Source organism: Scheffersomyces stipitis, chromosome 5, assembly GCF_000209165.1.
Source record: "Scheffersomyces stipitis CBS 6054 chromosome 5, complete sequence".
In the NCBI taxonomy this organism is placed as follows: domain Eukaryota; kingdom Fungi; phylum Ascomycota; class Pichiomycetes; order Serinales; family Debaryomycetaceae; genus Scheffersomyces; species Scheffersomyces stipitis.
The window spans coordinates 910365-924676 of record NC_009045.1 but is presented as its reverse complement, the minus strand read 5'-3'; the positions used below and the strand labels follow the sequence as shown (position 1 = coordinate 924676).

Sequence of the window (14312 nt, the reverse complement as noted above, 5' to 3'; positions counted from 1 at the left end):
TTCTTCTTGCTCTACAGATAGCAGGAGCTATCGTTTAAATTGACACTTCTAATTTTTCGTTTTCTCTTGTACAAGCGCATTCTTGTGGTTGTCGTCAGCCCTGTCGTAATATCACTTTATTGGGGTGCTCCGATTACTAACTCTTCTCATAACTTATTTATAGAATTTTGGTTCATAACCTATTAAAATACATACTATACAATCTCAACTATTATACATACTGGTAGCTAGAACCACCGCCAAGTTGCGACATAATTGCTCCCAACTTCGTCAGGGCAGATTCTTCAGGTCTGCTAATGCTGTTGTTTCTGCTTACATTATGGCTATGTGTGTGGGTTGGGGCAATTGCAGCATCGCTTACTGGGGTATAGCCTCTCTTGACTACAAACAACACAAACAAGCCGATTCTCATGTCTCGTTTATGTTCTTCCAAATAGAAAGGCAATCTGCTGTCACGAAAGTCGATGGGCATAATGTAGGAGTCCTTTACGAATTCAGGTCTACCAGAAAGAACACCCACCTTGTTCTCTATAAGTAAATACTGGTACAACTTCTGAAACTCAGTTTCGGTGTCACTGGTACTCTTTATTTCAACTAAGTAGAGATCCCGTGAACTAATGATCTTGTTCAAGTACTTATCGGCTGTGACTCTGTCTAAACGTCCCAAAATGGAGTACGTATTCTGGGTCATCAAATCATAGCAAGCGTTAATCGACGTGTCCCTGCTTTCTTCATTGCTACTAGAGTAAAAGTTAGCAGAAGCTTTGAAACTGGCAAAGTCCGGAAACTCAATCGAACCAGACCATACCGAAGGACCCACTTTTGGACTTTTGCTCTCCACTCCAAGAATAGGCAATAACTCGTCCTCGATCGGTTCTGTTACATGTTCCAAATCACTTGACTCAGATGACGAATTTCTTTCTGTAGAAGTCCGTCGTTGCTGATTCGAGGTTTCATTGGCTTCTTCTTCTACGGGTTCGACTTCATCTTCATCTTCGTCATTATCATCAAAAAATCTTGGGTTCAAATTCTGGTAAGAATGAAATTTGTTTTCATCAGAGATAATTCTAGGTTTAGGTGCATCGTCAGCAGAAAAGATTCTGTGGTCTACTTTTCTTGTAGCAATGCTCTCTTCTAAATAGCTAGGTTCATCGTTCTCATTCTCTCGAACAATGTCTCCCTTATGGGTTCTTCTAATGATATCAGAGTGGTCATTTTCAGTCAAAATGATGTTTTTGATATTGCCTCTGTTTTCAGCTTCTATTCTTTCGATATCCTGGTTGATTTCCTTGGGGGTTTTGTTAACAACATCACTCAACGTTATGGTTCCAGCTATGATATCTTTCATGAAGTACTTTTTTAGCAAGAATAAGATACGTCTACCTTCTGATATATACTGCTTACCAGAGTAGGTACGGAAAATTATGTCTTCGATTTCTAGCGCCCAACGAGTAGCCTTCTTGTCTTTTTCTTCCTCGGTGATGTTATAGTCAGCCGGGAAACTTTTTCTGAAGTAGTTATAGAATGCCTTGCCAATACTGACTCGGTGGTCATCCTTCAACACATCCTTCATACTAAGTTCTTCTACAGGTTTAGGTTTACTTACTGGTTCTGGCTCTTGGCTGGGGCTATCGGTAGAAGTAGTAACGGTAGGAGTCAGTTCAACATATTCGTTTTCCTTTTTCTTTTGACGCACTTCTGCATCTGGTTCTTCCTTCGACTTTTTCTTGTTCTTCTTTTCAATTTCGGCATCTTCGATTCTCTTCTTAAACAGGGAAGGATCACAAACATCACAATTGTAGAGGTCAGGAATGTTAGCCTTCTTGAACCCCATGCACTTAGCATGCTGCCATGTATTGCACTCGTCGCATTGGATGAAGGTTCCGCCTTTGTCATGTTCCTCGTCATAGTTATCCTGATTAGTGCCACAAGGATTACACCTAACCACGCCTTCTTCGTTGTGACTGTCGTTCTCATATTCGTTAGAAAGTCTGGACTTTTTGGTTCTAGTTCCATCTATGCTAACAGCATTGTCCTCGAACTCGTCGAGATATCTCTTGGTATGTTGGCCCTTGTTCGTTCTGCCGGACCTTCTTTCTCCTGGCATGACTGATATCGTTATACGGTGAGTGAGGAAAGGTTAACTAAAAAATGTATAAAATGCTTCAAATGGTTAGAAAAGATAAAATATAGAAGGAATTCCTGAAACGAAGTTTTCTTCTTTCTGCTTTCTAGGAATTAGAAGATGTCTTATATGTTCCGTATGGCTTCTACTTGCTGAATACGTTTTCTTGTTCGGGTATTGTGTCCTCAGTATAAGATTATCGTTAATCCTTTTTTTCGTAGAGAGCACTTGTACTTGTATCAGCACAGATTGGCTTGCTTTATGTTCACGTTCAGAGTCTCTTAGTAGAGTCTACAGCTTCTGGATTTCTTACCGTTGTTCGGAGTGCTGGAGAGTGGATAAATTTCATTATTCTATCGTACTACCTTTGATAAAAAAATTGATGAGCTGCGCACTACATTACTAAGTTATCTGGTGATCCAATATGGGTGTGAAATGTGGAACAATATTGTGTTCAGAGAGATATTCCTATTGTTAAAGAAGCACATATAGATGGACCTAAAATGTAAAATTTGGTTTCCTAAAACTGGTAAATATGTTCGTATGGTGTATTCGTGACTGAATAGTGTTTTTAAGAAACCACACGATATATATATATATATGCTACTACTCCATTGAAGCCTGTAGTTCTCTATCTACTATATCTGTTCTCTAGACTCCTTACATTCTACATATGTCTCTACTTCTACTCTACAAATTTCCCTACTTTCTCACTTTTCTTCCATTCATACGGATGTACCTGGTCCTATAAAATATGATAAAACAAACAACCCAAAATCAATCCCTTTATAATCCTTTGATCAACGCCATGATGTCGTTGTCGTCTCCCAACACTTCTTCAACGTCAGCCAAAGCATGTTCACTGAAAAGTCCAGACTTCGTAGGTCTGAATCCTTCAGAAACAGCTTCCACAATCGAAGCTTTTCTCCTCACCAGCTTGGACGAGATACCTGGTGGAGCTATCTTGGAATTTCCAACAGAGTTTCTTCTAGCAGTCAGTGCCTTCTGGATGCTGCCACTGGCTCCAGAACTGACAGACTCTCTTCTGGAAGCGGATGCCTGGAGTCCACTGAGTGAGTATCTTCTTTGGTTGACATCGTTGTTGGACTTGCTGGTATGATTGTAGTGCGACGTGACGTTTTCCGGATGGATAATCGCATTCTGCAACACCGACTTGTTTCTGAATGCTCCAAGAGGCACCTGCTTCTTCTGGCTGTTGAAATCACGCCAGATCCTTACATCGTTCTCGTCGTCGTTGTCAAGCTCAGACACATTCAACAACTCGTCAAGTCCAAGAGCCAGATCGTCTGAAGCTACCATCGATGGAATTATGCTCTTTCTACCTTTGCGAGGCTCGGAACTCTTGTTGTTCTGCCCGATATTGAGACTTCTGGTGGACAACCCATCGATAATGCCAAACGGTTTACTGTCAATTGCTACCCATGTTCCAAGTACTGGAGGCCGGTAGTCAGCAGTCTTGGACGATAAGACCTCTTTGGCCAGTTTCGAGCCCAACTTCGACTTGTTGGTAGAAGTAGGAATGTTCAAGTCTACGTCGGTGGATTCTCCACTGTCGTAGTCTTCTTCCATCATGGAATCGCTGTGGTGAACAGGAGCAATCAGCTTTTTTCTGTTGTTACCCGTCAATGTCATCCGACGAAGGTCACTCTTCTTCAAGGACTGATTCTCCATATTTCTGAACATGTCCTCCACCGTTTCGTCAACATCTACATCCATGTTATTGTCATCGCTGGATTCGGAACCGTTGTCTGAGCTGAAGAAGTAGTTCCACAAGTACGAATCGTCGTCTTCATCACTGTTAAAGCCGTTGCTCTTCTTCCGCTTGTGATGCTTATGTTTGCTTTTATCTTCCTTTTCCAACTTCTTCTTGTGGCTCACACTGGCAATCTTGACAGACTTGTTGTCCTCGTCTAAATTGCTCTGGTCTTCGTCGTTGCTGGAAAACAAGGGAATGCCAAAGTCGACGAAATCGTCGTAGTCTGCTTCATCTTCCTCATCAGACTCTGAACCGCTGTCTATACTGCTTTCGTACTGTATGACATTCTTGGACTCATCGTTGTTGATGGCTCTGAATGAATTGAGAAGTGCATTCCTGTTTGAAGAATCGCTCAAATTGTAGTCTTCGATGTCAATTTCCTCGTCATCAAAGCCATTATTTTCAAACTCGTTGACCAAATACTTTTCCTCTTCTCGTAAAAATGCATTCTCTTCGTCGTCGCCCAACGAGCCAATCGACGTGCTTCTTTTAATGACAGTGCTGGCAGCTTTATTCTCAAAACTGGCGAAATCTTCCATATCATTGTCAGCTTGTAAAGTTGCCAACAATTCGTTGTCGTCGATTTCGTAATCTTCGTCGGAGTTGATCTCATCATCTTCCAATTTGGGAACCTGGATCATCAGTGAATCAAAGTTGAAATCAAAGTTGAAGTTATTATTTACGGAATTACCATCAGGCTTGATGCCGTTGTCTACATTTTCCGGGAGAATAATCTCTTCACCTATATCTTCCTCTTCATCTTGGTCCACCGAATCGTCTTGCATCATCCTAGAGTCTTCTTCGTCTTCGGGCTCGTCCTCTTCTTCAATAGCAGAACTGTCGTCAACCTTTCCAAAGTCGTCGAATTCAAAGGTGAAGTTAATATCCTCGGGAAGTACAGCATCTGACTTTCTTCTGCCAAATTTGGGTTTAGATACCGAATTACGTTTTTTGTGTTTGGAACTGTGCTTCTCTTTTGGTTTGGTTAATGCAACAAGATCTGAGAAATCTACTTCTGTTCCTGATTCATATGCTTCGTCAAAAGTTTCTCTTGTGTTTTCTTTCTGTTTTCTCACTCCCTTCATGGCACGAACAGCCTTCATCGACTTAGCTTTACGTTCGGCCTGGAGTTTGACGAAGTCTACGTCAGAGTCGTCTTCAGAAGTAGAGTATACTTCATCGTCAGAGTCATCAGAATCGCTGGAAGACTCCCGAGTGTCGCTCATCATCGAATATAAAACACCGAGGCCAGCCTGGTCTTCTTCGTCTGAGGAAGGATCTTCGTCTTCTTCTTCTAAGTCTTCTACATCGTGATAAGCGAATTCTACTGTTTTCTTAGGGGTTCTTTTGCGGGCAGCTGAATATTTCTTCGAAACAGCTTTCTTACCGCCACGTTTAGAGAATCCGCCAGCAAATTCTTTACGAAGATTGTGAGACTCGTTTTCTGAAACGGCTGTGAGAGACGATTCAGAATCCGAGCCAGAGTTTATCACATACGTGTTGAGATTATGGATGGTTTTTTCAGAATCGGATGACGACGTGGTCGAATCGGCTATGCTGAATCTACGTTGGTACTGCTGCTTGTGATTATGGGACTTGTGATTGTTGTTATTTCGGTATGCGTTGTAGTTCTTTCCACCTACAGAGGGCTTGGGCTTAGATCTCTGCTTGGGCGCAGCCAACAGCTTCGAGTTGCTGCTGGACTTTCTGGGACTTTTTGCCATCTAGTTGTGGTTTGACGATGCTTTTTCTGTTTTTTGTTCTGGTTGTTCCTCAGATAAAGGTGCTATTCTTGACGGTGCTATTTATAAAGTCTGGATAGTTGGAGTTATAGATATGGTGTATGGTTCTGGTATTCATAATCCGGGTGACTAAGAGGTACGAGCGGAGAGAATCTAGAGGTACACTGTGAAAACTGTGCAACTTTTGGTGTAAAATAGGTTTTTAAGATTTTTCAGACTTTTCAGATTTTGATGTTTCGTATTCTTCAAAATTCAAATATTGAAATTTTCCAGATATTGAGGTGATTCAAATTTGAAATACAAGGTAGATATTCGAATCTGGAGTCGAAGCCGTTTCTGGTTTCTATAGTGGTACGAATTGGAACTCACTGGAAGGCAAAGGGTTATAAATCGGCTGCGAGATGAGATGTGCTGTTTCAGGAGATGTAATCCCGTTTGGCAGATTCAAAAACAGTAGCGATAGAAGCGGCGATAGTAGCAGGACGTGAATTTTTTCGAAGCGAACCAATAACAACGGTAGACGAGGTATGTATCACTGGTCTAGTATAATTCTGGCGAAAGCGGTACGGAGTTCGTGCTGTTTATAGAAGATACTGTTTGTTATTGTACTCCACTCATCTCTAAAAAAAATTTTTCTGGTGAGATGCGGATCACAAGATAAAGGATAAGGGATGCTGCGACTGCAAAATGAAACAGTTTGCTGATAGGATTACGGGACCAATTCTGAGTATGTCGTTTTGAGAAAATTGCTACAGTTCTACGATGGAGTGTAGGGATAAGTTCGTATTCGTTTGTATTGTCATGGCAGTATGTTGTCTAATGGTGGTTGTAATTTATACGGTCGGCTAGAAGTGGCTCTTCGTAAAATCCGGTAGCGCAGTCTTGCTGCAGCGAAATTCTGCATTTATCTTCTACAATTCTATGGGTTTTGTCTGCTACTTTATCTACAACTTTATCTGCTACTTTTTACCTGCTACTCTTTTTCTGCTGCTCTTTACTATTTCCCCGTATTAAAAATCCAGAATCCAGTCAATGGAGTCAACATGGAAGAGAATCAGGTTATTGCTGTGTGGCTGGAGGAAGTATGTCTCACGTTTGTAGTGTAACTGTGGCTTATATGGCTACGGTGACATTTCCAAGATCCATAACGTGATGTAGTACTAACTTCGACTTGAAGAATAATGCTGTATTTCTAGATCTTTTACGGGGCTTCTCTTGACATTAAATGCTAGACTTTCATGTTGAGTCTGTTTTCTTGACAGGGTTTTGTATAGTAAAATTCTTCCTTATTACTTGCTACAACTTCTTTTGGATTCCTTGTATAGGATTGGGTTTTTGTCTACGACAGTTCATTTTATCTCTTTAAAAGTATGATTCTCTAGAGCTCTGTAGTGTTTATATCGTTTTCCTCCAAAGGTTATGCATTAGACATTGGCTTCTTCCATTAAATGATCTGTTCTGTAGTGACATTTCTCTCAAAGTGACTGAGATGGTTTCTCTAAAAGTACAAATTGTATCAGTTTACATCTATCAAGTTTCTAGAAGGCAGACGCATTTATTTCAGAAATTCAGCAGTTAAATCAATATGGCGTTAATTGATATACAACACTACTATTCTTCTACGTACGGATCACATACTACTGACTTCTGTCAATACTTAATCTATTCATAGACTATACGGAAAACTAAAAACGTATCATTCCGTCTCCTAGCTCTGTGTTATTACTGTACATTACTATGCTACTAGTACTTCTTTTCGGCCTCGGCAGTGGCTGTCAATCTGGCACTCAACTCGATCTGTTCCTTGATGACCTTGGTCAAGTACTCGATCAAAGTCACGTCCTGGTTGTGGGCACTGAAGAGTCTTTCCAACTCAGGCAAGTTGGTCAAAAGTTGTGGCTTGTTCAACAAGTTGTTGCTCAACAATCTCAACAAGTCGAGGTTGGCATCAGAATTGTCTACGTTCAGAATCTCAGCAAGCAATTTGTCAATGTTGGAGGTCACAGCTTCCAACTGAGCCGACAAGAAAGATGCGTCCTCGGCTGAGTCCAACACGAAAGAAGCGGTGTTGACGGACTTTTCCCTTAAATTGTTCAACGCTATCTTTTCGGTGACGGAGCTGCTTATCACTTCATTGGGAATAGGCGTGAAGATGTAGTTGTTGATGTTTGCCTTCCAGCCCAACTGGACTCCACTGACTGGCTTTCCTACAGCAGCACCAATATAGGTGGACAACTTTGGTTCGGAAATACGGTTGTCTTTCAAGTAGTCGACATTCAAGTATATGGCTGGGTAAGGATATGCTCTATCGGATCCCTTGGAGTAAAAGTCGTGGATCAAGCCAGTGGTGTTGTCAATCGTGCTGGAAGAGCCGAACCAACCCAACACGGCATCCTTGGGATGAGCCTTCTTGTATAACTGGTATAATGTCTTGTGTGTGTGATCTTCGATGGTGACGGAATCTCCTGTCTCATTGCAGGGCACCATGAAGGCATGCTTGATTTCGAACTCAGATAAGTCGTCTGAACGGGATCCTAAAAGAGTACCGATAATACGCTTGTCTGTGTAGAGAACTTGCTTGGAAACTATTTCCAAGATTTGGAAAAGGGCTGGAGCCTGGATCTTGACGGTCAGTGGGCCGTTGGCGGCAGGAGCACCTGGGGCAGCCACGTTGGGTCTGACCAAGTGCATATAAGATCTCTGCTCTGGCATTTGGTTGTTTTCTATGGACAGATATGGACCTTGTAGGGTGGTAGATATTATGCGCTGAAATATTTTGATGTTATAAAGAAGAGAATGGTGGAAAACTTTTCACGGACTATGTGCAGGCAAAAATCAAGATACTGAGTCTGAGTATGGCTGCGAAAACTTTCTAATCTACTGAAATTGATAGTTGTGCAACAGGAGCAGTAGTGAATGGTGTGGTTGAGTAATTGGATTAGAGATTGGAAATGGAGGAATCACTTCCATTTATTTGTTATTATTGTTACTATTTGTGAGTGTTTTTGTGATATTCTTTGTGAACTGGCTGCTCTATTTAGTATACCCATATCGGTTTCCATGAAAGTCGGTTTCTCTGATTATAGCTGGAAATTTAAATGAACAGTAATACAGTACTGAAAAGTAAAGAACCTTGATGGCTATTGAAGTGTTCTACAATCTGTATCCTTAGAGATACTCGACATTTTTTGAAGATTATATGAACTAAACGTATACTTGAAGAATTTTGCAATAAGACTAAAAATTCCAAAAGTACTCATATTCCCACCACACTCATCCCAGCTCAATACTTGACAATCTGTATCAGCAACTCAGCCCACCTCCAGCACTTCAAACTGCCAAAACTTCACCAATTCTGCCTATCGTTCTACATTGGTTTACACACGACCTGCCAATATCAGTATGATTATTTTCAATCTTGATTCAATCTATTTGGCATCTTTAATCCTCACTTATGATGGCTTCCACTTCGTCCAATGGCAGTGAGAGACTGCCACCGAATACTATGTCACAACCACGCTCTTCTTCATCTAGTTGGCGACATCCCAGCTCCTCTGGTTCCTCTGGTTCCAACGCTCTCAGCAACACCTGGTTATTTCTGGAAGAATCATTTCTAGCCCAACTGCCCAGCAGGGTCCAGTACAAAATGCTGGTATCGCAAGAGCTTAAGACTCGAGAGCTGGTGCATGACTTTCTTATTCGGTTGGGACAGGCTCTCAAATTGGATGCCAGAACCATTTTGGCTGCTACCATCTATGTGAATCGTTACTATATGCGCATGCCTATAACTTCATCCAAGTACTATGTGGCCTCAGCAGCCATAGCTATCTCGTGTAAATTGAACGACACATATCGTCAGCCAGATAAAATCGCCTTGCATGCTTGTAATATTAAAAATCCGCATCCTTCACGGCCTGTAGACGAACAGAGTGATATGTTCTGGCGTTGGCGAGATCAGCTTTTGTTCCGTGAAGAGCTCATTCTCAAGACTTTGAACTTTGACTTGAACGTCGATCTTCCGTATAGCATTCGAGATGAGCTACTTGATAACGATAATACAGAGGAGCCAGACACGGTAGAAGAAGGCAGCTTGTTTTCCCAGAGAAAATCGGACATAATCAAGAATACGGTATCACTCATCGAAATGCTTTCGTCCTTGCCTATACTTGTGGCATTTGACATGGAAACCGTTTTTGGAACAGCTCTTCTTATAGTTACGAAGGAAGCGGCCACTAAGTTCAAGGAGCCCAAACTTTCACTCCCCAAGTACTATCTCAGAATTCATCTTAGAGTAGACTCTTCCATGTGCTACGAATGCTACCTGTACATATTGAAGTTGTTGAAGTTCAGCGAAAAGGATCCACAGTGCCACAGCAATAAACAGCTTGTCAAACGGTTGCACACTGTAGACAAACAGACATTTGCAACAATTGCCGGCGAACTGGAAGACGAAACGGAATAAGAAAGGAAAGGAAAACTGAAAAATAGGGCCGACAAAAATGAAAATTTGGAAATCGAAGAATCGTGAAACGAGAGAAGGGAGAAGTATAATTCAAAACTAACAATAAACACGTACAGCATCTCAAGTATAATTGTTGCTGCCTATGTGTTCTGTAATATATATATGTATAATAGTTCGTGATATAGTAAGTAAAAATTACGAAGTCGCATTCATTTTGCAACCCTGTAGCGGCAACAAAAATTTTGCACCCATTTTTCAAAGTAACAATTCAGATTATTCTTCCTCGACAAGCAAAATGGTCCCCTTACCAAGTCTAGAGGAGTTAGAAGTCGACTTCAAGAGTCTTGTAGTGATGTCAAATTCAGTAGAAGGTACACCTGAAAATGAGCTGGGCGACAAAGAATCCTGGAGCGACGAACTTACTGAGCCCAATTCCAGCGCCACTAGTCCCCGTATTGACCCTAACATTGTTCTCTACAGTCATATTGCATTTCTCTACGAGCAGAGGAAATTTTATGAGCTTCTTGCTTCCATTCCAAATATCAATACCAACAGTCTGTTACCACTGGAGATCCATTTAATGCTTGCCTGTACTCTTTTTAGGCTCGGAAGAATCACGGGTGGATTAAGGGAGATGTCCTTGGCTATTGAGTTGGAACCTATCTATTACAAAAGAGAGAAATATATCAAGACACTCAGTCAATTCTTCAACAAAATTGGCATGAAGGAAGAAGCTGTGTCTTGTTTTGGAGAGATCATCCATATGGCCAAAGCTGAGGCTCTAAAAAAAAATGACGGTGAACATGGGCAGCAGATGAGTCTAAAGCTCAGAAGATACCAAGAAGAATTGGAAGCCTTGTTAAGAGGAGATGATGAAGAAGAAGTGTATGAAATACGTTAATTGAGTTTATAAGAAGGTTACTAACAACATTTTAGAGTTATGGTTGTTGAAGATTGTTCAAATCTCAGCTTGGTAGAACAAGCAAAACGGTACCTTTCAGCTAATGGAATGATTCCAAAAATGTCCATGGTTACTGATTGTATGGCAGTACTGGACTTATTGGGAAAAGCTAATAAAGCTTTGGAAGAATGGAATGACGAAGTAGACAAACGACCTGCAAGTGATATCTTGAACTGGATATTTGATGCCGTGAAGTATCTTGCTCCACTAAGCTTGTTCGATGAGGTTTACCAGATTCTACCGTTGTTGGAGACATTTATGAATTGGGAGATGTGCCGATTCCCTGAAATTGATTACGGTATGGACCCGATTAAGTTTGCCAGGAAACTCAGAACTTGGGGTATATCTAACAAGACTGGCATTCGTAGTTTGTGCTGTATAATAGTAAAGCATAAAGTAGTAATGGCACATATCGAGTACTACAAGAAGAACTACTCTGCTGCTATAATTCACTTTACTTGGGTCTTCAAGGTGATGAAACGTCTTGAGAGAACAGTGCCCATTATCCAAACCCCAGTTGGTTGTCTAAGTTTGGAAACCAAGCAAGTGGTCTTACTTTACTTGTGCAATTGTTATTGCTTGGATCCAGCATATTCGAACTCGAAGCTCCCGCATGTCATTACCCAGATGGCCACACTCGAGAGCCCTCCCGACTCAACATACGGCCGTAGTTGTAAGTACTTCACTTTCCTTGGATACGCTTATGAAAAACTAGCCTACAACGAAGCCCAAAGTATTATGATTTGGAAGAATGGAACTGGGACAAGTGCTTTCAGGTTGAAACAGAGTCACATTATGGATATGCTCAGGAAATACATCCTCGCCACAGCAAACGGCCTAGATGATGACCCCTCAGTACTTGAAGTTTATGATAGGATAATATGGGGGATTCTTGTTCATGGAGGTATTCATCTCAGAACCCTTTGGTTCTTCATTGTGTTGAAAAACTATTTCTATCTTGAGTTCGATTTTGGGTGTTTTCAATTATCAAAGGGACATAGATACCTTCAATTTGAGATTAATCGGATCCTTGATTTCTTCGTCAACGGATGGGAGATAGTTGACAAATGCAAGGATCTCTGTTCAGATATCGAAGGATTCGAAAGCGATGACATCTGGAATGTCGACCATGGCAATCTCTACTTAATCCCTCAAATCTATGTGACTCTGAAGAGCCTTGTTCTTATGAACGAACAATATGACGACAGACTAGATGTCAATTCATTTGTCTATATGTCCAAATATCAGATTAAACCAAAGATCAAGTCATGCTTCAAAAGAACGAAAGAGACATCTATATACAAGGAACGTATAGATGCCAGTCAGGAGTTGATTCATCTCTGGTGTACTGCTTATCGGGAACATCATCATACCATTCCCGGAATTATCTCTGATTTAGTTGTTTAGGAGATTAAAAGTTTTAAATAGTTTTTAAAAAAGTTTTTACAAATATTCACAAAATTTTCACAATTCGTATCAAGTAGAAAACTCCTACAGATCACAAATTAGTTAGAAACCAAACACTTCTCGATCAGGATATTCTAAATTGAGCCATATTGAAACCACTAACACAGACCATTTAACAGACCATTTATAGTAACTCCATTTTCGCAGCCATTTCCGGAAACCCGCTAGGGTCTGCCTCACGTGATGGAATGAATATCCGCTTTACCCCATATAAAAGTGGAAAATCTGGAGATCTTGATAAAATGAAAAATCCAAATTAACTTACAAAACATCCTCAAAAACATTCAATTGGCAATGAGTATTCCAGAAACAATGAAGGCAATTGTGTTCCATGGGCCAGGGGACATCCGCACAGAGACCAGGCCAACTCCAGTTATCGAAGAGCCATCGGATGTGATCTTAAAGGTGAAGTTCTCTGGATTATGCGGTACTGATTTGCACAGCTACAGAGGCCATATCAAGGGTCCAATTGGAACTATTATTGGCCATGAGTTTGTAGGAGAAGTTGTAGCTCGTGGAGCAGACATATCCGATTCGGTCTTTACTATTGGCGAAGATGTTCTTAGCACATTCACGATTCAATGTGGACAATGCTGGTATTGTAAGCATGGATACTCCGGTCAATGCGATGTAACCAATACATTTGGTAAGGTTGGATTAAATGGTGGACAATCTGAGTATGTAAGGGTTCCGTTTGCCAAATCTACATTGGTAAAAAAGCCACAGAACAACGACGGCATTGATGATTCTGTGTATGTACTCATGGCTGATATCTTTATCACTGGGTATTACGGTGTTAAAAAGATCCGCGATTTCTTGAGCACAAAGCCAGCAGTGGGTATTGAAGCGCAGGAGTTTAAGGACGTGACCATCTTGCAATTGGGGGTAGGTCCCGTTGGATTGTGTGCTTTGAGAGTGTTGAAGCACTTCGGATTTACGAAAGTGGTGTGCGTGGACAGTGTTCCTTCGAGATTGGAAGAGGCAAAGAGGCTAGGAGCATACAAGGCGATCAATTTCGAGACTGACAAGACTCTGCTTGAAGAATTTATCAGAAACGAGACTGGTAATGTGGGATTTGATGCAGTATTGGAAGTAGTGGGAGCATCTTCAGCTGTGAAGACAGCCTACGACTCTGTTCGTCGTAACGGGTTCATTTCCTCGTTGGGAATGGGTCACGAGCCTCTTCCGTTCAACGGCCTCGATTGCTACTTAAAGAACATCAATATCTCCTTTGGAAGATGTCACTGCTGGTCTTTGTTCCCTGAAGCCTTAGAAGTGTTCGAATCTATGAAGGCAGACTTTGCTAGTTTTATAGACTACACAACTGGACTCGATGGGGCTAAAGAGGCATTTGAGTTGTTTGACAAGCATAAGGTGAACAAGGTCGTGTTTGACTTGACGAAGTAGTAGGTGATAGCGAATGAAATTACCGAATTCAACCTACCAGCAGAAAGGATATAAACTTCGAAAGTTCAGAACCAAAAAGTTGCAGCCGTTGCAGCTCGTGCGACTCAAAAAAAAATTGACATTACAAAAATTGTACTGTAAGAATAATTAGCTCTACACTATCAGGATTCGTTATATATAAATATAGTGTATACTCATAGAAACGTAGCCATCTCTTCCAGTTCTAGCATCTCTGAACTGTCGTCTCTGTCGCCGGCATTCTATCTTTCCATTCCCCGGCTCTCCATATTAGCTCATTTCTGTATGCAAACCTGCCATACAAAAGAGATACAGATGTCGGACCGCATCGGATAAGCCCAATAGATCAAACT

The 14312-nt window shown here is 41.2% G+C and overlaps 6 protein-coding genes across 6 annotated transcripts; 3 read left to right on the top strand and 3 right to left on the bottom strand. All coding sequences in view use genetic code 12, as the record gives it.

The window, feature by feature from the left end:
* Window positions 1-211: 211 nt before the first annotated feature.
* On the bottom strand, window positions 212-2107 carry PICST_47023 (predicted protein; the record flags this gene model as incomplete). The annotated part of the gene is made up of 2 exons (XM_001384807.1): window positions 212-1622; window positions 1773-2107. 2 exons carry the CDS (start codon window positions 2105-2107, stop codon window positions 212-214), a joined length of 1746 nt encoding a protein of 581 aa, XP_001384844.2.
* A 727-nt stretch (window positions 2108-2834) lies between these two features.
* On the bottom strand, window positions 2835-5626 carry PICST_67862 (hypothetical protein; the record flags this gene model as incomplete). The annotated part of the gene is made up of 1 exon (XM_001384806.1): window positions 2835-5626. One exon carries the CDS (start codon window positions 5624-5626, stop codon window positions 2912-2914), a length of 2715 nt encoding a protein of 904 aa, XP_001384843.2. The 3' UTR covers window positions 2835-2911.
* A 1685-nt stretch (window positions 5627-7311) lies between these two features.
* PICST_72792 (predicted protein) lies at window positions 7312-8369 on the bottom strand. The gene has a single exon (XM_001384805.1). The coding sequence runs from the start codon at window positions 8354-8356 to the stop codon at window positions 7388-7390; it is 969 nt and encodes a 322-aa protein (XP_001384842.2). The 5' UTR covers window positions 8357-8369; the 3' UTR covers window positions 7312-7387.
* Window positions 8370-9227: 858 nt separating this feature from the next.
* PICST_60868 (predicted protein) lies at window positions 9228-10106 on the top strand (the record flags this gene model as incomplete). Its single annotated transcript, XM_001385149.1, has 2 exons — window positions 9228-9719; window positions 9747-10106. Coding segments are annotated over 2 exons (852 nt in total), but the record flags the coding sequence as incomplete, so codon positions are not given.
* Window positions 10107-10401: 295 nt separating this feature from the next.
* On the top strand, window positions 10402-12474 carry PICST_32194 (predicted protein; the record flags this gene model as incomplete). The annotated part of the gene is made up of 2 exons (XM_001385148.1): window positions 10402-10991; window positions 11043-12474. 2 exons carry the CDS (start codon window positions 10402-10404, stop codon window positions 12472-12474), a joined length of 2022 nt encoding a protein of 673 aa, XP_001385185.2.
* Window positions 12475-12828: 354 nt separating this feature from the next.
* On the top strand, window positions 12829-13941 carry SOR4 (sorbitol dehydrogenase; the record flags this gene model as incomplete). The annotated part of the gene is made up of 1 exon (XM_001385147.1): window positions 12829-13941. One exon carries the CDS (start codon window positions 12829-12831, stop codon window positions 13939-13941), a length of 1113 nt encoding a protein of 370 aa, XP_001385184.2.
* Between the last annotated feature and the right edge of the window lie 371 nt (window positions 13942-14312).